Here is a 27,852-nt window from a genome sequence, read left to right on the forward strand (position 1 = left end):
CCAAAATTCAACTTTTTTCTGTGTATTTTCGTTTTGCAATTTTTTTATGTCACCAGTTTAAAAATTCAAATGAAATCGTAGTTTTTTTTTTCGAATAATTCGAGCCAAATGACAAAATATATTGTTTAGCCATTATTTTAAAAGCATCAATAAAAGTACCCGTTTAGAACAAAAAAAAAAAAAAAAAACAAACTGATTAAAAATATGGCAGTAAGATTTGTTTGGTTTGAGCTCGCTCAAGGAGAGACTCATTTCAGATTTTCAAAGAGAGAACGTGGGACTCGGCTATCGCTAGTAAAAACTGAGATTTATTCGTTTAGTTTTTTCATTTTCTAATCCTTGAACTTCAAAATTGCGTTACTTTGTTTTGCAAAGTGCGTATTCTGCACTTTTTTTTTGTTGCTCTTATTGCATTCTGGAACGACATTGAAATCTACTTTTTATTTGTTTGCTTTCTGAAATTGAGGAAACAACAACGAAATGAAAAATTGGTGGTGGGCTGAAAAATAAATTAGAGCAAAACTTAAACCCTCTTCTTGCTACCTTTTCATCTTCTTCTAACTTTCGAGAATAACCAATAATCAACAAAGAACTTTTTTTTTTCTTTAAACCTCAAACCTCTCTCTCTCCCACTCTACTGCAGCATCAGCTCCGTCAGGTTCCGCTTGAGGATCGAATCCTTGACGGAGCTAAACACGACCTGGATGTTCTGCGTGTCGACGGCGTTCGTAAAGTGGTGGTAGATCGACTTTTTCGTGTTTTTGCGCACGTTCGTAAACATCTGCAGGATAAAGTTCTGCACGTCCAGGATCGAGTGCGGGTTGCCGGTAAACTGCGGGTAGTACCAGCGGATGTCCGTGTCCGGGTTCTTGACCTTCTGCGCCAGCAGGTCCGTCTTGTTCAGGAACAGGATGATCGAGATGCCGGCGAAGGTCGTGTTGTTGACGATCGTGTCGAAGATGTTGCGCGACTCTTCGAGGCGGTTGGTTTTCCTACAAAGAGAGAATTTTATTCATTTTATTCCTAATATTCTAGAGTAGCTCAATCCCCTACCTATCCTCCGCCAGGACCTGGTCAAACTCGCACGTCGACACGAGGAACAGAATCGACGTCACGGAACAGTCGAAGCATTTGGTCCACTTTTGCCGCTGCGTTCGCTGGCCGCCGACGTCGACGAACACGAATGGAATGTTCTGTGGAAAGGCGAAATAATAAATCAGCTTCTTATAACGAGTATGAAAAAAAAAACGGAATCGACGTAACGTAACACCTTATAATGTGGCCCTCTTAAACCTTGCGGTTTCGTCAACGGATCCACAAGCGTGTATCGTTCTTTTTGCGACAAGACTCCGCCTCCCGGGTCTCCTAAGTGTGAAGGTATGGCACGGGGAGAGGGCACCGAATACCTAAATTAACACTAAGAATTTTTGCGTCTGCCTCGGGATTCGAACCGGCGACCTCTGGATTGTGAGTCCAGTGCGCGGTCCGATTGACCCACCCAGGCAGACGAGTATAGTTGAATTGAATCGCCCAACTTACCTGTATTCTAATTGTAAACTCGTACACGCCCTTGGTCGCCTTGCGGCAGTGCAGAATGTCGCGGTGTGTGGGAACGTAGTCGCACCGCGATATCCGGTCCAGATCGTCGAGGAAGTAACTAACGGAATCACTCTGGAAAAAGGGAAAAAGAGAAGAAAATTATATTAGACATGACATTACTTTACAAACATTTTAATACTAAAGTGTTCACGTGGTTTATGGATGGCCCCTCGATGAACCTCTCCCATTTTTGAGATTTTTGTTTTGTGAAATTTGTCGAGGAATCGGATAATAATATTTTCCGGTATATGCTTTTTGATCAAGACATCGTAAAAACGAAATATTAAAGTTTCATATGACCTTTAAAAATAATTGGCTAGATTTGTTGATTCTCATACTATTCTTCCATAGAAATCCAACTAATAACATTTCATTTGCGTCTAAAAGCACTAAAAACTATAGTAAAAGAAAAATCTCGACAAAAAGGTAGAAGACATTTGATTTTGAAAACTTATTTTTTAATTTTTTTTGAAGAAAATCATTTTTTGGAACTACTCTAACTTGACTAGACCAACCTAACAAGAAAATTCAGAAAAAAAAAACGAAAAAAAATCGAAAGTTTTAAAAGCATCACCCAAACAGCCTTCGTTTTCTAATGCCAATATCTCAGCTACATTCATTTTTTTTTTTTGATATTTTGAAAATTTTGGAATCAAGGCTAACGTTTTAATATTCAAATATTCAAAATTACGCCTTTTTGAACTGCCAAATGCTTAAAATATTTTGTTTGAAAAGATCATACAATTTTACAAATATTTGATTTTTAACATTGATAATTTTGTCTGAGGCAGTGCTGAAAATGTCAGGGGTCATGACGCGAAAATCGGCGACGCTGACACGTTTTCTTCAGATCCAGTCACTGAACCGCAAAAACGTGACATAAACAAATCCGGCGCAGTCGTGAATACCCTAGCTTATTGAGCAGCTGCAATAGAGTTATCTACGTGCGCATGTATTGCGTGTGCGTACACGAAAAAAAGTGAGGTTAAATTTTGTACCAGCCAGCAAAACAAATGGTGTGCTAGTGTGTGTGAAATCGGGCTTAGATAGCTCTATGCGAGGGAGTAGTCGATCAACGCTCATTCGACGTTGTACGCACACACATAAAGAAACAAGTTTTTACACAAAAAGTTTGTATTTATGCGTGGAAATGTAATTTTGAATATAAGTTATGAGTTGTAAGTTGTTTAAGTGTTTTGCACAGTCTAGAACCATTCAATTGTTTAAAAATAGTCAGTCATATGACACGAATTGAGCTCATTTTTTCACGTCTCTCATTCTCCAGCAGCCGACCGGCACGAGTCAGGCGGCAGTGGTTGAACATACACAGTAGGCTTACAGTCACATGCTAGCAGTGAACTGACATTTTGGTTTGCTTCATGTTTGGGTTAGAAACTTTTTGCAGGTCGGATATCTCGAAAACGGTGCACTTTATCAGCTTTTGGATAAAATTTCTTTTTTTTTTTTTTTCAAAAAACACCCTTTTTTAAAAAAATAAAAATTCGGCGGCAGAAATTCTGGCCGTACTGTGCCTCCAAATTTTCGGGTTTCTGGCTCCTGAAACATATAAAAAATAAGGATTTTATAAAATTTAATTTTAATGAAAAAAAAAAACAAAATAGTCTTCATTGATACCTGAAAGCACCAATTCTATCAGAAAATTTCTTCTAAAGAAATATTTTTAGAAAAAAAGTTAAAAATATGAGAAAATTTCGGATTTTTTTCCAAAAGGTCCAATAATAAAACCAAAACTAAAAATTTGGACTGAATTTATAACATAATGAAAACCCCGTTTTAATTCAATTCAAATCTCTGTAAATTTTTAAAATCAGAGGGATTTCGGTTTTAAACAATTTTTCGCATAAACAATGAAAAATTGTCAGGCATTTAATTTTTTGTACTTTTTTTTGTTAACATTTTGCCCGCAACAATCTGAAAAATAAGGAAATAAGGCAAAACATTTGTGTACCGTAAACCGGGGTAACTTGAAAAGGCTGAAGATTTCGTTTTACAAAAATAAAAATGTTTATAAATTACGCACTTGGAATCATACTAAGGTTTCATTTCATTTTTCACATTAAAAATCGGACCAACAGTTTTCGAGATACCGACACTTAAAAAAATCATTGTCATCGATTCGAATTCATTGTGAGGCTGTAAGTCAAAAACTAATTGTTCAAATGCAAAAAACGAAAAAAAAATCGAAAATTTCTACCTAAAAGTAACTATAACTTGAAAACGCTACATTATAATAAAAAAAATTGGGAAGTATTTTTCGATTGCAAGTTTGATCGTTTTAAAAAAATGATAATTAATATTTTTTTGCTCCGGTTTCCGATATTTAAATTTCAAAATAAAATCAAAATTTCAATGAAAATTCAAGTGCAATCAACTGAAATCAATTTCAAATGCATTCCTGCTTTAAGAATCATTTTTTGCATAATTTTTTGGGTTTATTCAAAAATCTATTGATTTTAAGAAAAATTTTGATCTACAGTACCGAAAAAAGTTATTTTTTGCAAAATTGGTTGTTTTCGTCAAATTATACTTTTTTTTTTTGAAAACTAATGATTGAAATAACTGAACTAGTGTAACATGCACTTTAAAACACTTTTTTCATTCAAGCCTAGAGTTTTTTTAAAGGTCCTATTAGCAATTGTGTTTTATATGTTTATAGGATAGGATGTTAGCATGTTCATATTGACATTGGGAATGCATTGACAAAATTACATTGAAATAAAAAAAATTGAAATCATATAAAAACACTCAGTATTTTGATCTCATGATTTTCATGATGCTATTATATCAAAGTAAAATTAGTTTTTGAATAAGAAGTTTTATGTTAGTTATTGATATTGAAGTTATCTTAACCCTCTACAACCTAACCCCGCCTTTAGACGGGCTTCGATCTAAAAAATCGCCAAAAATCAATTTTTCAACCGATTTATGATCTTTCAAAAGCATTGGAAAGAAGAACTCTTAAAAATTTAGAAAATTTCAGGGTTGGAAGTTTAACTTGTTTTATGTGACTTTGCCAATGTTTTTAAAAATGTAATTTTTTTAAGGGTCAACTTTGGCTGTGTTTTTTACTAACATTTCCTATATTTTCAGTAAAAAGAAGTATGCAGTAATTTTTGTAGTGTCCCAGACTATGCCTCTACGCATTTTTTTACAATTTAAATAATGATGGTGCAATCACTAGCGTGCCCAGGGTGGGGCAACATGGGGCAGTTGCCCCACCATCCTCGGAAATTTGTTCTAAAATTGGGCAGGGGGTGTCCATAAACGACGAAATTTTCAAAACTCTAATATTTTTGCCCCACCTTCCTTGAGGACCTGGGCACGCTAGTGGTCGCTACTCTTCGATCCCAAAATGCTGTGGACGGTGAAAAACCTGTTCATCTGCTCCGATCATTTCCTCCCTGAGCAATTTAAGGACGCGTCGTGCAAGTCGAAAGGGTAAGTTTACCGTAATAATGCATAACGTAGCGATCACATATCACTGAATACCTTTAAAATTAAAAATTAGAAAAAGCAATGTTTATAACATTATTTAAAAAGTTTGCAACGATTTGTCGTAGCCACCGATTTGCCGTCATCTCGTACCAACAGTCCAGCTTCGCCATGATAAAATCTGGTATAATTATGCAAGCTTGGGCTACAGTCAAACCTCGTTAATTTGGAAAGGTTGAACTTTTAAAAAGTTTTAAAAAACTTTCAATGGTTTTTATAGCAATGTTCAGCTAAAAAGACAACGAACCAAAATTAATCAAAAGCAAAATAAAAGGAGCATTATTATGTAGTGTCCTTTTTTTAAAATAATGAACATTGTTTTGTAATAAAAAACTACATACATTCATTTGAAACTGCATGGATCGAATTGGTTGTGATTACGGATAAGACAATATTTATTTATTTGTGGCAAAGAGTATTGTAAACGGTTGAAGCAGCGGTACCGTCATCTGGGGCGAATCGGGACACATGGGGCGAATTGGGACAGCAGTTTAAGCAATGTTTTTTTTTTCAGATTCAGAGCAACAAAATGTGTTCATTCATTCCCAAATATGAAGCTTTTAAGTGCTCTAAAACGTGGTGTCCCTATTTAGACTGTAGTTCCGAAACGCCCGCTTACAAAAATATACAAAAAAAATCAGGGGCAAAACAAAATGATTGCCAAATATTTAATTTTCATTGAACAAACTTGTAATTTGTAAACTATCTGCATCGCGTTTTTTCTTTTTATTATTTTATTTCAAATATAGGCTTTTAATCTTTGAACAAATTTTAAACTTTTGGGTACACAGATCTAAAAAATTATTTATGCATTGATGCTTGCAATTTTGTGACAGTAGCATAACTATAATGTTAAACGCTTTTTGTGACCCGTTTTGTTTATTTTTGCCTTCCTCATCTTATTGAGGAAAGGCTATAAAATCACTCAAAAAGTGAACTTATTAATTCAACCTCGTAGATCCACCTTCACGTATACCTAACGACTCAGAATCAAATTCTGAACAAATGTTGGTGCGTGTGTATGTCTGTAAGTCCGTGCACCAAAAAACTGCACTCAATTATCTCCGGTTCGATCCGTCTTGGGTTCCCATCAGGCCCTAGTAAACATTATGAAGTTTAGAAAAGTACTTCAAAAGTTCTGACAATGTTTAGAAAAGTTATGATTAGATGATGTTTTAATTGAATTTGTATTTGCGATGCTATTTAGTAGAAAATAAAACTGCATTAATGTAAGGAAGGCATCAGCCACCTCAAGGTGGATTGAGTAACGTTTTTTAATTAGGCTTGAAATTTAGTTATTCTAATTTTGTTTTAGCCAACAAAACGAAGAAGAAGCAAAAGTCCAAGGAGTTGGCAAAGGCAAGAAAATTGAACATCTGAGAACCAAGCAAATAAATCTACCCACCACTAGCGTGCACAGGGTGGGGCAACATGGGGCAGTTGCCCCACCATCCTCAGAAATTTGTTCTAAAATTGCCAAGGGGGTATGTATGTATGTATGTATGTATTAGTCCCCCGTCTTAGCAGGACTTGGCCATGACCACAGTATGTTTCAACTGAGACGGTTCGGTTAGTAACCGACTTATATCTTAAGGACCTTAGAAGATTATCATTCTCTATCCAACCATTTGTTATGATATGATTAAATAGATAATGACATTCATGTGACTTGGGCCAGGCGATCCACGACTCCCTCATCCAGTCCATAAAATATATGAAGGCCCTGGGATATTTTTTGAGAGGGGTTAGTTTTTTTTGGGGGGGTTAGGCGTTTGAAATATAATTATATATGATAAAAAATTAATAATCAATGTTATGAATTAAAAGATATATCAATGTATAGTTAGACCGTTTCAAATATTTTACAAAGTTTATGTCGCCCCCCCCCCCCCTTTCAAAATTGGTCTGAAAAATCAGGGGGCAAAAAAAATATTTTTCCTATAAACTTCAAAATTTCCATGAAAATAGAAGTCTAATCAACTGAAAACAATCTAAAATGCATTTTTCTGCATTGATAATCATATTTAGCATGTTTGGGCATGTTTGAAAATGTTTTGAATTTTTATGAAATTGCAATGTACAGCACCGCAATAATTTTATTTTTCGCAAAAAATAAAATTTTCGTCAATACTTAGATATTTTGGAAACAAATGATGGCAAAACAACTGGACAGGTGTATAATGCATTTTGAAACACTTTTTCCATCAAAATGTTGAAACCATGGCTCGTAATTTCAATTTTTATACTTTTTTATTTTTGCCCCCTCGACTTTGGTCAGAGTCGAGGGACATAAACTTCAACAAATATTTGCAACGGCCTTATAACAATAAAACAATGAAATATCACAATAATATAAAAACTCAACAAGTTGTTTCGAAGCTCTCATCCTTTTATTTTGGAAAATGCTAAGAATTAAAAAAAAAAAAATATTATACAAATTAATAATAATAATAATGTTCTAAAATTGCCAAGGGGGTGTCCATAAACGACGAAATTTTCAAAACGCTCATATTGTTGCCCCACCTTCCTTGAGGATCTGGGCACGCTAGTGGGTGCAATTATATAGCAGAAAATGTGAAAAACATGCAAACAATTGAAAAAGTGACTGTAAAAACGTGAAAAAATTAGATAGGCGAAATGTAATTATATTAGGTGGTAGAGTAGGCCAAATACTACCAAAAACAAACATAAACTAAACAAGATAAATGCAAATTAAAATACTAAAAATGAAACAAGACAAACAAGAGAAGTAAAGTTTTTCGTAGAACAAAAGTTGCTCAAAATGACCTCCTGAACACGGGAAAAATAAATATTTTCGAAAAAAAAATTGGGCAGTTGAGGGTTAGCAAGATAAAAAAAATACCTGAAATTTTGGGGCAACGAACAAATTTACAAACTAAATGTCGGTTTTAATGACAATAAACATAGATATTATTTATGAAGACTTCTTCTTATGATAAATTTTGGGTAAAATTCTGTTAAAATTTACTTAGTTAGGTAGCAGTGACTTAGTTTGATAAATATCGGTAGTTAAATGTATTTTTTTTTCTCAAAAGAAACACAAATAGCAACCTTATGAATGGTCCATTGACGTCAATTTGCACACTTTTAATACGATTAGAATGCCAGAAAAATAAATCATGTAAATCATTGTAAATTGATTAAGATAAAATATTTAATAAATCAATCATTGAAAAATAATTAAAGTTATAATAGAAGTTAATTTATCAACCAAGCACTCCGAAGTCAATGACGTTTGGGGGACTTTCCCAAATCACTCAGCCAAGATGCAAATTTAACCGCAAATGAAATTAAACCAGTTTGAGATTGACGTCGACGGGATCGGTAATTAGAGCCGCGTGTTGGCGCCCTTAATTAAATGGTGGTGCATTTTACACGGTTCAACACAAAAATTATACACGGAGGGAAATCTTACAAGTGTGGCAGCATTAATCAAAAAGGGTTTCCAACTGGTTTGTGTAATCCATCTCTCTCTCTCAATTTTAAGTCGCGATTCCAGTCCAGCACAACAGGTTGCCGGTTGTCGCAGGCGTGTAGACGTGTCTTAAATCTCTCAAATTGCTTAGAATATGACAGCCCTCCCCACGTGCTTAGTAGAGGCAGCAGCAGCAGCAGCAGCAGTAAATTGCCTTTTTACCATTTATCGAAAACTCCCACGCACGAATCGTTTTAAAAAACGACGACTCTCAAAAGAGGTCTTGAAGTAGCAAGGTACGTACGTTATGGGGAGGTGGGACACGCTAATGAGACCTGATTTTGCACAACCAGCGACAGCGTAATAGAGGAGAACGCGGATTAGGAGATTGGCAAAGGTATTAAACGCGATCTACGTCAAGTGCAATATGCGCGGAATTATTGAATTAGATTCGCGATAGTTGAAAAGTTGTGAAGGGTTTCGATTGCAAGGTGCCGTGTGGTAAATTGCTTGATATCGATACTGTGTAATTTCTTGAGATATACTTTATATCAGTGGAACTCCTCATTAATCAAGAATATTTTTGAAGATTCACTTCCTCGATAGTCTCTTGGAAATTCTCCCTAAAATGATCTTCTTTTAACAATATTTCTCGACAAAAGCAGCAGTAGCTATTTTACCTACCTAATCCAATATTCCAACTGATCCGAGGGTTGATATTAAATCCCTTTCACTCTCAAGCTGGTACTTAACACATAAAAACACGCACAGGTGGTACGGGTAAGCTTGCCAACTTGCGACAGAACTTGGAGGGCATTACTTGCACAATCCCCATTTAATCCCACCACACAGCAGGCAGATCAAATCAACATCAACAACAACTTGAAGCCAATAGTTCAATATTTTCGCTTTAATTAGTGCAATTGAAATGCTTGTCTTATCCCCTTCCCCTCCCCCTCCCCTCCCCTTAACCACCACCAACTTCAAATGCATTTGAAATTGATTGCACACACTTATTGTGGCGCATTATTTGCACTTTTTATTCATTCATTTAATCACGCGCGCGCGGGGTTCGATTTTTACGACTCTCAGTCCTTTTAGCTTGATGGCAAACAGAGGCCAGCAGCCAAATGCAACGCCGCGTGTAAATATTTGCTGGTTTGTTTTGGATTTAAGCCAATCCGGTATTGATACACACACACAGACATGTGTGTTTGTGTGTTAAAACAATAAACCATTTCCCCTTCCCGAACCACCCTAACCCCTCTCAACTCTGATAAAAAATGATTTGGTACCAAAATCGTTGGAATTATCTGGAGTCGATTAACAAAAAAAAGGTAAATTTAAAATATTCTCAAGAAATCCCAACCTTCAAACCGGTTTGCCACCACACTGAATCGATACACGGTATGATTTCAGAAGCTGCAATCAATTGGTTCGCGGGATGCAGCCGCAATAACACACATTAGTAAAACTGCACCCCCCAAACCGGAAAAGTGGTCCGCTGGAAATTTGATGTAATTAAATGTGGCGTTGTTGTTGTTGTTGTTTACTTTGCTGTTGATCACACACTAAACACTAAACACAGTGAAAAGCAACCAGAAGGTGGGAGGGCGAGTGTGGTGTCTAATGACAAGGCGGTTCAGTATCGTAAATAGTAAGGTAGGTGGGTTGATGTCGAAATTGAGAGAGAAAAAAACAGCAAGAAAAACAAAACACCTTTGGCATGAAAATTGGAAATAGTTTTAACAGAAATCAACAAGAAATTTCAAACAAAAAAGAAAAAAAAACATTAACAGAAAAAAGCAGTCAGAAAAAAAACATGCATAAAAAATAAAAATAAATCAAACAGCATTCATATCCATAAAAGTATTGTCTGCAAAAATCTTGATAAAAAAACAGTAAAACGTTTAAGTTAAAAACAGAAACAATGAGAATATTAATTCAAATGAAGGTTTATAATTAAAAAAAAAAACAGCATGCCAAACTTAATTTCCACAATTTTAAAGCAAAAAGTATCAGTATCAGCAAAAGATTTTTAGAACCATCATTTCCCTAAAGATTTACGTCATTTTGAGATGTGTGGGCCCAAAATGATTATTCAATGATAAAAAATACATCTATTCAAAACCAAATATACAAAAAAAGTTGCTGGAAAATCTTCTTTTTGCATTTCATAAATAAAAAATAATAATTTAGAGGAATAATCAAAAAAAGCCATTTTGCATAATTAGTGTTTCCATAATAGGCTTCATACAATTTGGGGCTGGGCATACAAAATAGGCATATTCGAAAATTTGTATCTTCCATTTGGTGTCTTCGGCAAAGTTCTAGGTTATGGTTAAGACTGTTTAGAAAATAATAGTAACACGGAGAGAATTTTTTTTATTTCAGTTTTTATTACTAAAATTTAATTCCAAATTAAGATATTTTTGTTTTGATAAGGCTTACAAAGGCATTTTTTGTGCTAGACTTTAGGGTGGTTAAAAATCTTGTTCTGGAGATAGAATATTAAAAAAACGATGCTTTTGAAAAATGTTTAAGGTTAAATTTTTCGTTTTTTTTTGCAATAGGGGAGAAAATCGTGACGTCAGAAATGAACTCAAATCACTCAAAGTTCATTTTGTGAGTGACTTTAACATTTTGGCCTAGTTTGACAGCTACATTGTCCCCAGTTTTCTGTGGGAGAGAAAAGGAGGCGAATACTTTATGAAAATCATACTTGTCAAAATTCCTAGCCTCAAAATTTTGTCGCGAGTTGCTTTTCTCCTCTATTCAGAAATATTATATGAAAAAAGGTCATAGCAAGCTTAGAAAATTTTCTATAATTTTTCTTATTTTGACATTGTTGATTTGACTGCTGGTTGCTCAGATAGCTTATCAAAAAAATGTTTTCTTCTAATATAAAAAAAAAAACTTTACTCTCTTTTCTCTAAGCTTCTTAAAATAAAAAAAAACGATTGTAACCTTTTGAAAAAGCTAAAAAACTTTGTTTTTACTATTTTAAACATTTCGTTAATTTTTTCAATTTAAATTTATTTTTTTAAGCCGAAAATTGTACAAAACACAGTACACAAAATGATGATAATATTACATTTGAGAAATGTATTTTTGTGTTTAATTTTACATCAAGAACTGGTGAAAATTTCATCAGTTTCTATTGAATTGCACTTTTAAAATATTTTTTTTGATAAAATTAACAAAAAAAGAGGTATATTCAACCGATCAAATTTCCAATTTCCAAAATTCTACTTTTTGTTTTTGCTATGTGGTTTAAATTATTTATATTTAATTCAAATAAAAAATATAAAGAAAAGCTAAATTGCGAAAACGCAGAAAAAATCTCTTCTATCAAAAAAAAAAAAAAAATCAAAAAAAAGCTTTAAATTAACTGTTATCTGTGTCAGTTCTTGAATACAATAAAAATAATAAAAATCATAAAAATGAATATAACTAAACAAACAGATGGAAAGTGAAACCAACTCAAAAAAATCGATGATTTATTTTATTTAAAAAATATACAAAGATGTTAAAAACATCTAAACTTAAAATTATGCAAAAAAATTTATAAGTTTTTTGAAAACTTGTTATTACTCTTATTTATGCATTAATTAACAGTTACAATTGCTATTAACCGAATTATGAACACAAAAACTATGGTTTGTTCCTAATATTTACAAATTGTAATTTGATTATTCACAAATATAACCGAATTGAAATTGAAAATTGTGCAAAATAATAAATAAAAATAAATGTTCCTCGAAAACAAATTTTCTAGAAAGTAAACACGAAGATTGTTGGAAACCTGGACAATAATAAATCAATTTTAAGAAAATTCTAGATTTGAAAAACTATAAAAATCTTCGAATAGAAAAAATCGTACAAAATCTTCAAGCTGAAACATAAAGTAATCCGAAGTAGATATAACAGAAAAAACGCTAAAAAACACTTTAAACAAAAAAAAATTATTCGTTGAAATAATACAAAGAGAGAAGGTTAAATAAATGAAAAGAAGTTCAAGCTTAAAACTCAAATAAAAAAAATAACAAGTATTTAAAACATTGATTTTACTAGGCAACAAAATAAAAACCTCAGCTAAAAGAATATAATTCTGAAGTATTTTTTTTTAAGTTCTGATATACAAAAAATTCCACAAATTCAAGATTTTCAAAAATTCTAAATATTTTTTTTAAATTACAGCTTCGGAAAATAAAAAAAAACAAATTTGAGAAAATAAAGGTTTTTTGGGTGTTTTAAAATAACCCTGACTCAAGGAGATTACAAGAATATCCAGAAAGCAAGAATTGAAAAAAATGATTTTTTAGATTTTAAAAAAACTTCAGAATTGAATGTCAAATAAAAAGCAGCAGCATAACAAAAATTTTACAACGTGATTTAAATAAATAAATAAAATAAACGCGAACAAAAATAAAAAAATTGGCAAGAAATATGCAAAACCTTGAATTTGAATAAACAGAAAACCAATGAGCTGCCTAACTACTAATATTTAAAAAAAACTTAGGGCGCAAAACTTTTAAAAGGTAAATATTATATTGTGTTAAAAAATAAGTTTAACATTACAATTAATTATGTTTAATATCAATTGCAACATATTTCTTCAAAATATTCAAACAGATCAATCCAACCATCACCCATCCTACCCTGCACGTGGAATGTCAAGTTTGTTTACGTCCGTTGCAGCAGCAAGCAAAACCCGGTGTCACGTTCCGGCAGTTGGATGCTGTCAAGCTGCTCTCTCTTCTCAATTTCCTGCGTTGTGTTGCTATTTTCAAGTGACTCAAGATTTCGACTTTATTGGGATGGAAAGCGGCAAAATCTGCCGGAATCGAACTCGGGCTACTTAATTTCCTCAATATTTAACAGACTTTATTAACGCTCTTCCCTCGGTTTCCCCCTCTCTTTTTGAAATTATAGCAAACTTTTTACTCACAATTTGAAACTCTCTCCGCCGGTCGTAGGCCCGCCGGATGGCCCGGTCCTGCCACAGCATCGCCACGATCGGCACGTACTGGTGGAACTGTTCCGCGTCCAGCAGGATGCCGCTGTGGAACATGACCGCCTGGTTCGCGGCCAGCTGGGAGGTCGGATTCTCCCATGGTATATCTAGCTTATCCCTAGCGTCGCACAGCACTTGCATGCCTGGAAAGGGAAAGACAGAGAGGGCGATAGAGTAAATTATTTAAAATTGACAAAATTTACAAAGATTTTTTTGTGATCGGAAGGCAGTAATTAAATCAACTTCGGCCATCTCAACTTTTTTTTAATTCTTGAGTTTAAAAAAAATAAAATTTCTTAATTCTTTTAAATTTTTTGAATTTCTTGAATTTCTTGTGTTTTTTTTAATTTCATAAATTTCTTAAATTTCTTGAATTTCTTAAATTTCTTGAATTTCTTGAATTTCTTGAATTTCATGAATTTCTTGAATTTTCTTGAATTTCTTGAATTTCTTGAATTTCTTGAATTTTTTGAATTTCTTGAATTTCTTGAATTTCTTGAATTTCTTGAATTTCTTGAATTTCTTGAATTTCTTGAATTTCTTGAATTTCTTGAATTTCTTGAATTTCTTGAATTTCTTGAATTTCTTGAATTTCTTGAATTTCTTGAATTTCTTGAATTTCTTGAATTTCTTGAATTTGTTAAATTTGTTGAATTTGTTGAATTTGTTGAATTTGTTGAATTTCTTGAATTTTTTGAATTTCTTGAATTTCTTGAATTTCTTGAATTTCTTGAATTTCTTGAATTTTTTGAATTTCTTGAATTGCTTGAATTTATTGAATTTCTTGAATTTCTTGAATTTCTCATATTTCTTAATTTCTTGAATTTCTTGAATTTCATGAATTTCATGAATTTCTTGAATTTCTTGAATTTCTTGAATTTCTTGAATTTCTTGAATTTCTTGAATTTCTTGAATTTCTTGAATTTCTTGAATTTCTTGAATTTCTTGAATTTCTTGAATTTCTTGAATATCTTGAATTTATTGAATTTCTTGAATTTCTTGAATTTGTTAAATTTGTTGAATTTGTTGAATTTGTTGAATTTGTTGAATTTGTTGAATTTCTTGACTTTCTTGAATTTCTTGAATTTCTTGAATTTCTTGAATTTCTTGAATTTCTTGAATTTCTTGAATTTCTTGAATTTCTTGAATTTCTTGAATTTCTTGAATTTCTTGAATTTCTTGAATTTCTTGAATATCTTGAATTTCTTGAATTTCTTGAATTTCTTGATTTTTTTTAATTTCTTGTTTTTTTTTTTAAATTTCTGGAATGTAAAATTGTTGTTTTTTTTGATTTTCTTGTTTTTTTTTGTTTTGTGAAAATTTCTGTTTTTTTATTTTATTTTTTAGAATTTCTTGATTTCCTGATTTTTTTTCTATTTTAAAATTTTATAAATTTTTTAAAAGTTCTAGAATTATTTAATTTATTTCAGAATTCCTAAAATATTTAGAACATTATGAACCCTTAGCTACTAGGATTTCTTATTTATGTGGAATTTATTCAATTTCTCGATTTTCATGATTTATTTTGAATTTTTGTACATCTTATTTTTTTCAATTTTTAAATTTTTTAGAATGTCTTAAGTTATTATTTTTTATGTTCTTGACATTTTATAATTTTTTGGAATCTTGTTTCACATTTCGTGAAATTTATGAATTTTGAGAAAAAAAAACTTAATTATTTATGTTCTTAGTTTTAAAAAATGCATCTTATATTTTAGATTTTTTTTATTTTCTTAATGTCAAATATGTGTGAATTTATCATGTTCGTAAAATTTTGAAATTTCTTGACATTTTTGCTATTTGAAATTTATTTATAATTTTTAATTAGGCAAACAAATATTATAGGTTTCTTAAGAACTTTTTTGAAAAACTCAAATCACTTAAGTTCCCAAAGTTTCTTGAATTTTAATTGTTTTGTGAACTTATTTTTTTAATGCATTGAATTTATTGAAATTTGTAATTTCTTGAAGTTCTAGTTTTTTTTTCAATTTTCTGAATACTTATTTTATCTGTAGATTTTTATTACACATTTTTTATTACATTACGTTAGTTTATAAAATCTCAATATTTTCTAATTTTCTAAATTTCAAGGCAGAATATCTGTTAATTTAGTAAAAAAACATGTTATTGTTAGTTTGTAAGATGAGATGGACAGTCCAGACTCAATTATGACCAAATATGACAGTACAAACAAAAATATGACTGCATAATTGTTTCAAAGTTTCTTCCTGTATTTGTATAAGTTTACTCACTGAAATCATAACCACTCACCTTTGACTATATTTTGGTAGATCACATGTTGATACTCCTTAACTAGCTCGGGCTCGAACTTGATCCCGTGGATTATCCGCATCTGCTTGAGGAAGGTGGACTTTCCCGATTCGCCCGCACCCAGCAGCAGCAGTTTAACCTGAGGAGGAGGAGAAAAAAAAAACAGATGAATATTAATAAAAATTGTCTGCATGTTTTTGGGGTCGTTTTGTTATTGTTTCAGGCCCAGACTCCGTCAGTGTGTAGTAAATATCGACGACGACGACGACGCAACAGGAAAATTTGAATATTTTCACTTCTCTTTTTTTTTTCATGGCATTTCTGCGGAAGAAAAACAACGGCGAAAAAATATACAAATTTGAGGTACCCGATAGACACAAGTGAAGATCAACACACAGGTTCGTTCGTAAAACAGAGTCGTAAACCTAAACTTAATGGTTTTATTGCTGGTAATCCAGCAGAACCCGAATCTACCCGAGAAAAAAAGAGTTACATCACTTCTTCCTGCAGATTCTGTGGGTCAGTAAAGTTGCCCAAATCTTGTCGTCCTGTCGGAGTCGTGCAGATTTTTTTTTTGTTTTTTTATTGCTACCAACTTGTCTTTTTTTTTGCCGTTCCCCCCTGTGATGTGACTCACCCCGGAATTCCACAACGACCGACACTTGTTTTCTTTCTTGTCTGTCTGTCTCTATCGGCCAGCCAAACAACCAACTCTCCGGTTAAGGCAATAGTTTTTTTTTCTTTAGTTTTTGGGAAACTCCATAAAGTTGGGTTGTAAAATCTGACACCTACTATCCGAACCATTGGACATACCCCTTTCTTGTGAGGATTTTTTACTTCTGGGAATTGGCTCCAGGGGGATGCCATTGCGTTGATAGTTGAGGGTCGTTTTTGCTGGGTGAAATTTTCTGCTCAACACCGGCAGCTTTGACCGAAGATAGTTCTGCAATTGTCCTGCTGGGAAATGACCGTAGGAAGTCCCAGAAAGTAGATATCAGGTGTGTGATTTGTGGGAAAAGTCATAGGGAGAGAATGATTCTGAGAAGTATACGTAAACGTAGATCAAACTTGCGTCACTCAAAGCTTGAATTTAAAATTTTTGGGTTATTTTGTCGATCCTAGATTGCGGATTTAGTTTCACACGCCAATCAAGCTGATTTTCCTGAACCCAATGACTGAACGACCACAATAAGTTTAAAATTTTGTAAATTTTGGTTCGCAACCTTTCAAATCTAATCTCTAATCTAGTCTAACACAAACGCAGTCAGTCCAATGAAAGCATGCTGGAAAGTCTTGTGATTAGATTACGTCCCGAGCACTTTTCTTGTCAATCTTAATAATTGCGGTACATCCGAGAACACCCGGAAATACATTACAAAAATTGAATCGGCCAGTCCTACTGCGTTGTGTTTACTACAGAGAGGATTCTGAGGACGGATTACATTTAACAGAATCTACAGGGGAGGATGCGTGGACATACCGTACTACACTCCCCGGTTTATTTTTGCATTATTATTGTGAGTTTTGGTTCGCAAACTTTCTTAACGGAAAGATTCTTGCTTGACAGCTCGTTCTATGGGGCCATAAGGGGCCACAGTTGATTAACCCTATAATGCCCATTTTTTTTTAATTTTTTTTATTTTTCCCGGAGGTCATTTTGAGCAACTTTTGTTCTACTACAAACTTAACTTCTCTTGTTTTATGTTTTTCTTGTTTTATTTTTAGTATTTTAATTTGCATTTATCTTGTTTATTATATGGATCATTCCGCGCCAACTGGCACTCGAAATGGACTTTCTCTGATCAAGCTCAAATTTGGTGGAGCTATTGATACTATCAAAACAGGTAACAATCCCGATTTTGAACCAAATTGGACCACCCATTCTTTTCTGGCATCGCCTTAAAGTTTTGCGATTTTCGTATTTTTTTTCAAAAAACCTCTTTTTTTTCAAATGGCCATATCTCGGAAACAAAAAATGATAGAGCAAAACTCGACAGCTATTTTCAAAGGAAATTGGATGCTGAACCGAATGGCTTTATCAGTTTTTCGATTAGAATCAAACTTTGATGCGTTCTGCGCAATTGTTTTTTTTCCATATTTTGCATAACACATTAAAAAAGTTAACGATTGATAATTGATGATTTTACAAATAAAATTTACTTCAAAAATTCCATCGCTCTTTTCTTCGACATTTTTTTAATCCTTATTTTACTTTAACTAGCAGCACTGCCATATAAATTTCGACTATCTTGTGTTATAACATAAAAGATAGATTTTTCGGTCATGTAAAACTTAGGGCGTCATACCCACCTCAGGAGTCGATTTCCTACCTAAAAAATCACTCCAAAAAGTTACCCCAAAAAAACCGAAAAACCCCCGGAAAATGATCACACCACTAAAATCCGACCCCCCCCCCCCCCAACACCCCCAAGGTGACCCCCCCGCACCCCACCCTACTTTTCCCGATTTTCCCGAAAAACGGGGAAAATATTTATGAAATCTAGGGATTTTTTTTAAAGTCATAAAATATATGTTTTTTATTATATTTGCATATAAAGCTTAAAATCATAGAATTAGCTTATTAATATTAATAGTTGATAATCTACACCCCACAGTTTTAAAATAGCTTAAACGAAATTAAAATTTATATTTTCTTGTTCTTTGTTGTGCTTTGGATTTTGAATTAACTACAATTTTTAATCCAATGTGATTCACATTAAATAAGTATTTTATAAATATATTTCTTTGATATATTTTTTTGTATGACATCACTAGAAAAATTTAAAAACTTCTATGAAAATGTAGAAAAATACAAAAGCAAAAAAAAATAAACTGACAAAAGTCAATGTAAAATTTTAAACAATTTTTGAATTTCATGAATATAAAACATTTTTTACAAATTATCTATATGTTACTTTTGCCAACTGGGAAAATCAGGACTAGGTACAGGAGATTTTAGAGCAGTAAATTTGGAAATAAGTGTACTATTTTTTCAAATTTGAAATCTATATGTAAGGCTACCAACTGTACGGATTTTTTCCTTACCGTACGGATTTTCGACCTTCTCCGCGGATTTTTAACAGGCCGGAATTTTTGTACGAATTTTTCGCATAATACGGATTTGTACAGAATTCTAACAACTTTTTAAAAAATTCATTGCTTTTTTGATTGGGCCAAAGCTTTCTCTTATTAGATATTTTTATTTAACTGTCAGTTTGATTTTAAAGGGATAACTTGCATAATTTTCCGGGTTTTCCTCAGTTCAAACTTGATTGTCAATGATTGTTCTTTTCAAATTCCTTACAAAACATATTTATTAAATAAAAGATCAAGTTTTGGCTTGTGAAAACCTTGTGTTATGCTTGTATTTATAGGAACTTTCCAATAAAAACTCTAGAAATGTTTTCGTGAAAACACTAACAACGATATTATTCGTAAAAGTAAACTTGAAATTTCGTTAACTTTTAAACGTTGAACAAAAATATTTTTAATTCCCAAATTCCAAACTTATCTAAATAATTCCTTGACAGTTTTTGTTATACCATGGTGTCATATCGGTAAAGTATACGGATTTTGGCTCAGCAAGAGTTGGTAGCCTTACATATACGTAAATATAATACCCAGTCTTTTAAAAATTAAAAATAAATGAAAAATATATAAAGCGCTAAGCATTTTGTGGATCTTAAATTTCAACAATTTTCCATTATAAGCCAAATTAATTTTGATATCTAAATTTTTTTGAAAGGTCCTATAAACAAAATTGTGAATTTTAGCTTTTTGAGCGTTTTTAAAACCACCTTGAGTCAGGGATATTTAATTTTTCAATTCTTATCGATTACTAAATATTCAACTTGTTATCTATTTCTACAACCAAATCTGAATTTGCAGACCAATTTTTTTTTTTAGTTTCGGGAATTCCCGGGACAAATTATAAAAATCCAGGGATACGGGAATTTCCGGTTTTAGAAAAATCCCTGGAATTCCCGGGATGGACGCACTATGTAAAACCTATAAAAAATGAAAATTTTCAAAAAATATTATTTTGCGTGATCCAATTTTAGGTGCTTAAGAGTAAAGCGTTTTTAAAAGAGTTCTGGAGTTTTTTTTTGATAAGGTCCAATAAACAAAATTTTCAGTTGTTGCTTTTTGGGTGTTTTTAATACCCCTGACTCAAGGCGGTTTCAAAAACACCCAAAAGGCAAAAACTGTAAATTTGGTTTATTGGACCTTTTCAAAAAAAACTCCAGAGTTTAAGGTTTAGTTACTGATAGTCGTAAGGAACACCTATTACGTTGCCAATTTTTTATAGGGCTGTCAATCACTTTTTCCAAAATCTAAGTAATTAGTTTAAATTACTCTAGCAATTTTTTGTTTAATATACTGAATCTGTCTTTATCAATACCCCTTTAAAGATGGCATTTTGTCCTTTCAGTTTCGTATCAGTTATTTTATTTATTGAAATCCGGAATCCGGCTTCAAAATCTTCTGAGTCTCCTAGTTTTGAGCTAGTCAAACTACAGATTATTTTTTGTTTTTTTTTTAAATTCTTTTAAAATATTTATTTTGTCATAACGTTTTGATATAACTAAAGCTTGATTGGACTGGATTGATTTTTCAGAAAAAATATAAACGTGATATTCTTAGATAGACATGAAAATTATAGGAAAACTTGAGAAATTTAGAATATTAGGCAAATTTTACAAAACTTTAGCTTAACAAAATCGATATGGTATACTAAGAAGTTGACAGCTTGTTTAAAATATAAAAAAGATTTAACAAAAAATAACAACTGCGAAATTCATAAGGATAATTTCTTATAAATTTCTCTCCAACCTGCGACCCCTACAATGAAAAATGAAAGATCTCAGCACCTTTCGCATTACTTGCCATCATAAATACCTCGCGCGTACATTCTAGTACACTGCAACCTGCGCCGTTTGACACCATCGTGACCCATCCAGTCGATCACAAATTGCTTCTTCTGTGCAATCTCAGATAAAGAGACGCGGTGCCGACAGCCCAGTCTCTTTGGTCACCCAGCAAGGAGTCAACCAACTTTCAATCGGCTTTTCTTTCACCATTCGGCGTAATTAACATTGTTTACAAGGTTTTATCTCATTCTCTCTCTCTCTCTCTGTGTTGAAATGCTGTGCCGCGTGATGAGAGTGAGATTGCAAATCCTGCCTGCAAGTGAAGTGATGATATGCGGTAAGCATCCGGCTTCACCGCTTCGTGTTGAATCGTGTTTTATGAGGTATCAAACGAGAAAGTGACTAAAGGCCAACGAAACAAAAAAACCCCAAGCTTGTCGTCACATGTTTAGGTCAATGTCAGTCGAGGCCGCTGCGCAACTTCGTCAGCTGACCACTCAAAGCCAAGCCGGATTGTCAACTTCAACTCGGCCGAGATGAAAGCTATAAGCCGTTGGTGGACCTTCAGGAGGAACTTTTTCCCTCGCGATCATTGATCCGACCTTCAAGGTTGAAGCGCTGACTCAAGTCTGGAAGATTCCGGTGACTTTAGGACGAAGAAAAAAGAGCAGCGAAATTGATGCTGATGAGGAAGCAATTAATTTGCGTTCTATTGTAAGTTCGTTTGACGAGCAAAACATTACGAGCTCGAAAAACTCAAAAATGTCAAAGAGAAACCGGTAGCAGAGGGGGGATTCGGACAATCTTTGAGGTGGCCTGTCAACGATCTTACTGCTGATCACTGGTGGTGGTTGTGGTGGAAAGCTGGTGACAGTAACCCTCAACGCAAAGGAATGATAAATGGGGTGCTAATGGAGCACTAATGAACCAATTGCGCGGAACGAAAGTCGGTCACTGGTGGTACTGCCACACAAAGTATAAGGTTTGATATTGGGTACAGTTGCGATGAAAGTGTTAGTTTTATCACAAGATAAGTAACAAGTGATGGGATTTTCCTTGTTCCTCTGATAACTATTTATGCATTATATTTAGTATTTTTTTTATCGTTTCAAGTTTTATTACAAAATAACTTTCACGTTTATTTTGGATACAACTGAAGATGACGATTCTTGAGATTTTGAAATTCACGGGAATCGAGTGTTGCATGCTTGTATAATCTGCCCACCATTGAAAAAACGGCTGATATCCACTTTTGGCAAAAACGAGATATTAGCACCAGGTGGTAGAGGATGTTCCAACGCATCTTCTGGAACTTGAATTTTACTGAAATAGTGCTTAGACTTGGCTGCCGATGCGAAAAACCAAACGGCTAATATGCCACTCTTATGGGAAATTGCCTTGACGGAGATTTTGTCACAAACACTAAAACGCGTTTTTCTCGGAATACTTGATTTGGCATAATAGCCGAATTTTCAATTATGGGCAGTAATGTTCTTTTGAATATACATAATAAAACGAGTTATTTTTTAATGTTTGTGTTTTTTCTTAGGTTGCTCGATAAACGTTGTAAAAAACACTGTTTTTTTAACATTTGTGAAACCTCAAAAAACATGAGTTATACGGTCAAGACTAGATTATCCGAAGGCCTTGGCAAAATTTTACTTCGGATAATCGAAACTTTGGATAATCGAATCACAAAAAAAAATCTCGCTGTCTTATTTTTGGTGGTCAAGTTCAACCCTCTACAACCTAACCCCGCCTTTAGACGTGCTTCGATTTAAAAAATCGTCAAAAATCCATTTTTCAAGCAATTTTAGATCCTTAAAAAGCATTAGTAAGAAGAACTCTTAAAATTTAAAAAAAATTATGGGTTGGAAGTTTTTTTTTGTTTTATGTGACTTTGCCGATGTTTTTAAAAATGTATTTTTTAGGGGTCAACTTTGGCTGTGTTTTTTACTAACATTTCCTATATTTTAAGTAAAAAGAAGTATGCAGTAATTTTTCTAGTGTCCCAGACTATGCCTCTACGCATTTTTTACAATTTAAATGATAATGGTGCCATTTTAAAACAGAAAATGTGAAAAACAAGCAAACAATTGAAAAAGTGACAATTAAAACATGAAAAAAATAGATAGGCAAAATGTAATGATAGGAGGTGGTAGATTAGGCCAAATACTACCAGAAACAAACATAAACTAAACAAGATAAATGCCAATTAAAATACTAAAAATGAAACAAGAAAAACATAAAACAAGAGAAGTAAAGTTTTTTGTAGAACAAAAGTTGCTGAAAATGACCTCTTGAACAAAAATAAAAAAAATCGAAAAAAAATTGGGCAGTAGAGGGTTAAGTATGATCCCTAAATTATTCTAAAGTGATTTAGAATTTTTAGAATCCAAGATGGCGCCCAAAATTACGATGATGAAATATTGATAAACTGCATTTTTTTTATTTAACAGGCAATCAGCCATTAAAACATTTTCTTAATGATTCGATTATCCGAAGTCCCATACAAACCGAATAATCGAGCCTGGACTGTACTTATATAATAAAAATAATATTTTTTACTTGAGATTTGTCAAATTAATTACGATATTTTTATAAGCTAGAAATAAACTAAAATAAAAGTCGGTAATTTTTAACATGATTTTAAAATAACACGGGTCTTGCGAAAATTTCGGCAATGTGCGAATTGTCGATTTTATTGAAATAAAAAAAAATCTACAATTCATTCGCAAAACCAAAAATCTAAACTCAGTTTTAACATAACGTATTATTAATAATCTCATTGTAAAATGTATTGCATAAGCTCATTTTCTTTATTAAAACAAGCTTATAAAACATTTCAATCTGACATCAAAATAAAAATCTGAAAAGAAGTTTCAAACCTAGTTTACTTTTTCAATACAACCAATGCGCCATGGGTTTCCTATGTTTATATTACCCTTTGAAAAAGTAAGCGAGAAATGTTATTGCACATGCTAAATTTTTAAGCTGAAAGACATCAACATTTCCCGTTTTCAGAACACAATTCGTTATGTTTTTATTTAGTTTTTTTTTGTTGCATCATTTTATCTATTGATGGTATATAGCTGAATCTTGTGTCTTTTTTTAACCAGTCCTTTTTTTACTTACTGCTAGTTTATTTTTGTACTTTTAAACAAAAATTTCTTAAAAAGTTAAGTTAAACAACCGAACACATATTTTGTAAAAAAAAACTTTTTGAAAATAACAATTCCGATGGAAATTTTTTATAATATTATATTTAAATTAAAGCAAGTTCAGAGGCAGTTTGGTTGCACAGATTCTGAAAATGTTTTCAATGTTTTTTAAAATTTAGTCTAATCAACTGAGAACAATCGAAAATGCCTTTTTCTGCATTTATAATCATATTTAAAATGTTTGGACTCGTTTGAAAATATTTTGAACTTTTATGAAATTACAATGTACAGCACCGCAAAAACTTTTTTTTCTCGCAAAAATAAAATTTTCGTCAATACTTAGAAATTTTGGAAATCAATGATTGCAAAACAACTGGACAGGTGTATGATGCATTTTAAAACACTTTTTTCATTCAAATGTTGACATGGTGGCCTGTAATTTCAATTTTTAACTTTTTTTTTATTTTTTTGCCCCCCCCCCCCCCTCTCGACTTTGATCAGAGTCGAGGGGCTTAAACTTCAAAAAATATTTGCAACGGCCTTACTTGTTTTTAAAAAAGTAAATAAAAATAAACTTACTTGCTCACTTCCTATTTAGCTATTTATTTGATATCAGTTTAACCTTTTCATGCCTGATGGGTCATATTGACCCAAAAATCTAAGTTTTCTAAATAATCTAGAATTTTCATATAACCCTAAACATCATTTTCCCATCACTAGCCAAAAAAATATTATTATTTTTTCAAATTACGGCCTGAAAGGGTTAAAACATTTTTGGAAGCTGTAATCGAACGCAAAAGTGACTGATGGAAAAAAGGACATGCTGTTTCCAAAGTATGTTCTATTTGTTTTGCTTTATATTTAGTCATTTTTTTTTTTAGAAGCGAATATTAGAGAATGTTCGAATATTTAATCTTACTAGACAAATTTAAATGACTTTTATTTTTATATTAATATTTAATCTATTAATTTTTTTATGTAAACGGATAAGGTAAAAACTAACTTTTTGAATATTTTAACCTTACTTTCATAAAAAAAATCAGCCTTTTATTAGTTATTTTTTTTCATGTTTTGAAATTACACTCCAGCTCAGCAGACCCATTTTCCCACACAACCCAACCCAACCCAACCTGAACAATACAAAAGCCAACAAAACGAATGCGATTCGCATCCTGCTTGCGTGCTGCGCTGCTCCTCGCCTGAGTCGATACAGTTTGTTTACGAATGAATTTCTTTTGGCAAAGCGAAAAAGAAAAAAAATAACAAAATTCGCATGCTCTTTTTATCGTTCCCCGGGGTCCGTTTTTCGTCTGGCCACGCACAAAAGACCTCTCGCGTGGATGAAAACTGGTCGACCTTTAATTTCGAAATTTTACTGCGTGCATCCGGACACACACAAACCAACACACACACGCAGACATCCGGAAACACGAAACCGGCTGACTCTGAGTGACTGCTCTTTGACTGGATTTCTTCTCTCCCTTTTGAGTTTGTTTGTGTGTGTGTGTGTGTGTGTTGTGGGTAACTTTTCATGTTGCATGTTTTTATTTATCTTTTTTTCGCAAACAATTCCTTTCACTGAAGGCAAACAAGCTTCGGGGTCCGAACCCAGCAACTCACTCAAACGACCTCGTGACGCAAATTCCTTCGCCTTGCTTTAGTTGGTTTTGGTTGGGCAAATTGGAAATTAACTACGAATTAATATAACTGAGGTATTGTTAATTATTCATGACAAAGATGTTGAATTATTGTAAAAAATGTTTTGAAAAAACAAAATTGTCAAAAAATTCAAACAGTGAAATTTCTATACAACTTGAAAAAGTCAAATCGAAATCGTGACGATTCCTCGAAAAAGATTAATCCAATGACAAACTCATCTCTGAACTTGAATTTTTGCGAGCCAAGCTAAAGCTGAAACGAAAATAAAACCAACCAAGTTGAAGGGAAAAAGTCCACGCGTAAGCAGAAAGCATAACAAAACGTCTTCGCCGACGTCGTTTGAGTCATGATTTTCATGAGCAAAATAAAGAGAAGAAAGAAGCAAAAAACGACGCGGTCTGAATCGTTTGTGGCATGTCGTCTTGAAGTTGCTGACGACAATATGTTGAAGGTGCAGTTTACACTCATCTCTCTCGCGCACCGCAATTTTAGTAGTAAGAATTTCCCAAGGGAAATAAGGTGAAGGTGGGGGGATCTGGAAAGGGGAGGCGGGTTGGGGCGTTCGATACAGCCGGAAACCGGATATGAAATCCAAACGGCACGAACACGGAGCAGAAAGAACGTTGTTTTGCTTTCGATATTGATGAGTTTTATGGGAGTTTTTCTTCGAACTTGTTCTGTTATTTTACGAGATTTGCTCTGGGCACTTTGCAGAATCTGTTGGATGATACTTCTGATGAGATTATACTAATAAATCTGAATGTATTCGTGTATTTGAGTAATAACTTTGATAATTCAAAATCAAAATTACAAAAAGAACAAAATAAATTAATAACATAAAATGATTACCTTAAACCGGGGTTACATTGATAGAATTTTGATTTGTTTCAAAGATTTGTCTCAAGATTATTATTTTCAAGATTCAACTACGGTTCAAGGTTCCACAATATTTATCGAAAAAAAAAAATCAATAGGAAGAAAAATTGCGACAGAAATTTCCATCCTAAATAGAGGAGAAAATCGTGACGAATGAAATGAATCCCTCAAAGTTCTTTTTGTGAGTGACTTTAACAGTTAATAGTTTGACAGCTACATTGTCCCCAGTTTTCTGTGGGAGAGAAAAGGAGCCGAATACTTTATGAAAATCATACCTGTCAAAATTCCTAGCCTCAAAATTTTGTCGCGAGTTGCTTTTCTTCTCTTTTCCGGGGTGACTAGTTTTTCATTGTGCAAAATTTATTTTGAGGTCAAATGTAATATTACTCAGATTTCTGCTAAAGTTTTTGAGGAAAAAAACAATGTTATTGTTTTATTAACCAAGATTATAAGTTTTGCAACAAAAAACAAATAAATTTAAGATAAAATTGGCAAAAAAGTTAGTATTGTGCCTAACATTATTTAATACTAGTTATGGTTTTAAAAATATAAATTTATAATAGATAAAGATCAACATTATAAACTGAATTCGCTGCACGAACCTAAAAGTTTTCACATTTTATATGAAATTGGCTTTACCTAAAATGCGCACAATTTTGATTTTTTTTTTTTCAAATTTTGCTTCAAAAGCACATTAAATTTGTTATTTAGAAACTAATGAATCCGGACTTGCATTTCGTTTTCCGATTTGGATTCATTTTCATAGAAAAAAATAAAAAAAATATTAAAATTTAAATTACAACCCACGGTATTGACATTTGAATGAAAAAAGTGTTAAAAAATTCATTTTACATCTGCCCAGTTGTTTTGCAATCATTAGTTTTCAAAATATTTAAGTATTGACGAAAATTTTATTTTTTTTTGCGACAAATAACATTGGAATTGCATAAAAATTCAAAACATTTTTAAACAAGCCCAAACATGCTAAATATGATTATCAATGCAGAAAAATGCATTTTAGATTGTTTTCAGTTGGTTACATTTCTATTTTCATGGAAATTTTGAAGTTTTTTGAAAAAAAAAAAAAAATGTTTTTGCCCACTGATTTTTGAGAACAATTTTGAAGGGGGTCCAAACAAGACTCTATTCAATTTTGGCAGCTCTCCATACAAAAAAAATCTTATTAAAATATTCAAAAATCTGTATTTTGAGAAATGCTTTTCTGAGAAATTAGTTGTTTTCGAAAAAATGTAGCCATGGCTTAGGACTGCTCGGAAAAAAATGTTATATTATGAAAAAATATCTATTTTTACTAAGTATATATGTATGCATTTTTTTTACTTTTTACAATTTTTGCCTATGCAAATATTTTCAATGTAAAAAGTCGAAAAAAATATATTGAAATTTGCCTCAGAAAATGCACTGCCCTAACATAGATGTGAACGTCAT

At 32.6% G+C, this 27,852-nt stretch overlaps 1 protein-coding gene across 1 annotated transcript in view; it reads right to left on the minus strand.

Moving 5' to 3' along the window:
* Positions 1-286: 286 nt before the first annotated feature.
* LOC6032174 (guanine nucleotide-binding protein subunit alpha homolog) overlaps positions 287-27,852 on the minus strand; it is a 36,183-nt gene continuing 8,617 nt past the window's right edge. Inside the window, exons 2-6 of the mRNA XM_001842767.2 lie at positions 15,837-15,975; positions 13,500-13,708; positions 1,540-1,671; positions 1,054-1,193; positions 287-992 (exon numbers count right to left, since the gene is read on the minus strand). Of these exons, the coding sequence (XP_001842819.2) occupies positions 635-992; positions 1,054-1,193; positions 1,540-1,671; positions 13,500-13,708; positions 15,837-15,975 (978 nt within the window). The 3' untranslated portion in view covers positions 287-634. The remainder of the gene's footprint in view (positions 993-1,053; positions 1,194-1,539; positions 1,672-13,499; positions 13,709-15,836; positions 15,976-27,852) is intronic.

Source organism: Culex quinquefasciatus, chromosome 2 (genome assembly GCF_015732765.1).
Source record: "Culex quinquefasciatus strain JHB chromosome 2, VPISU_Cqui_1.0_pri_paternal, whole genome shotgun sequence".
NCBI classification, from domain to species: Eukaryota; Metazoa; Arthropoda; class Insecta; order Diptera; family Culicidae; genus Culex; species Culex quinquefasciatus.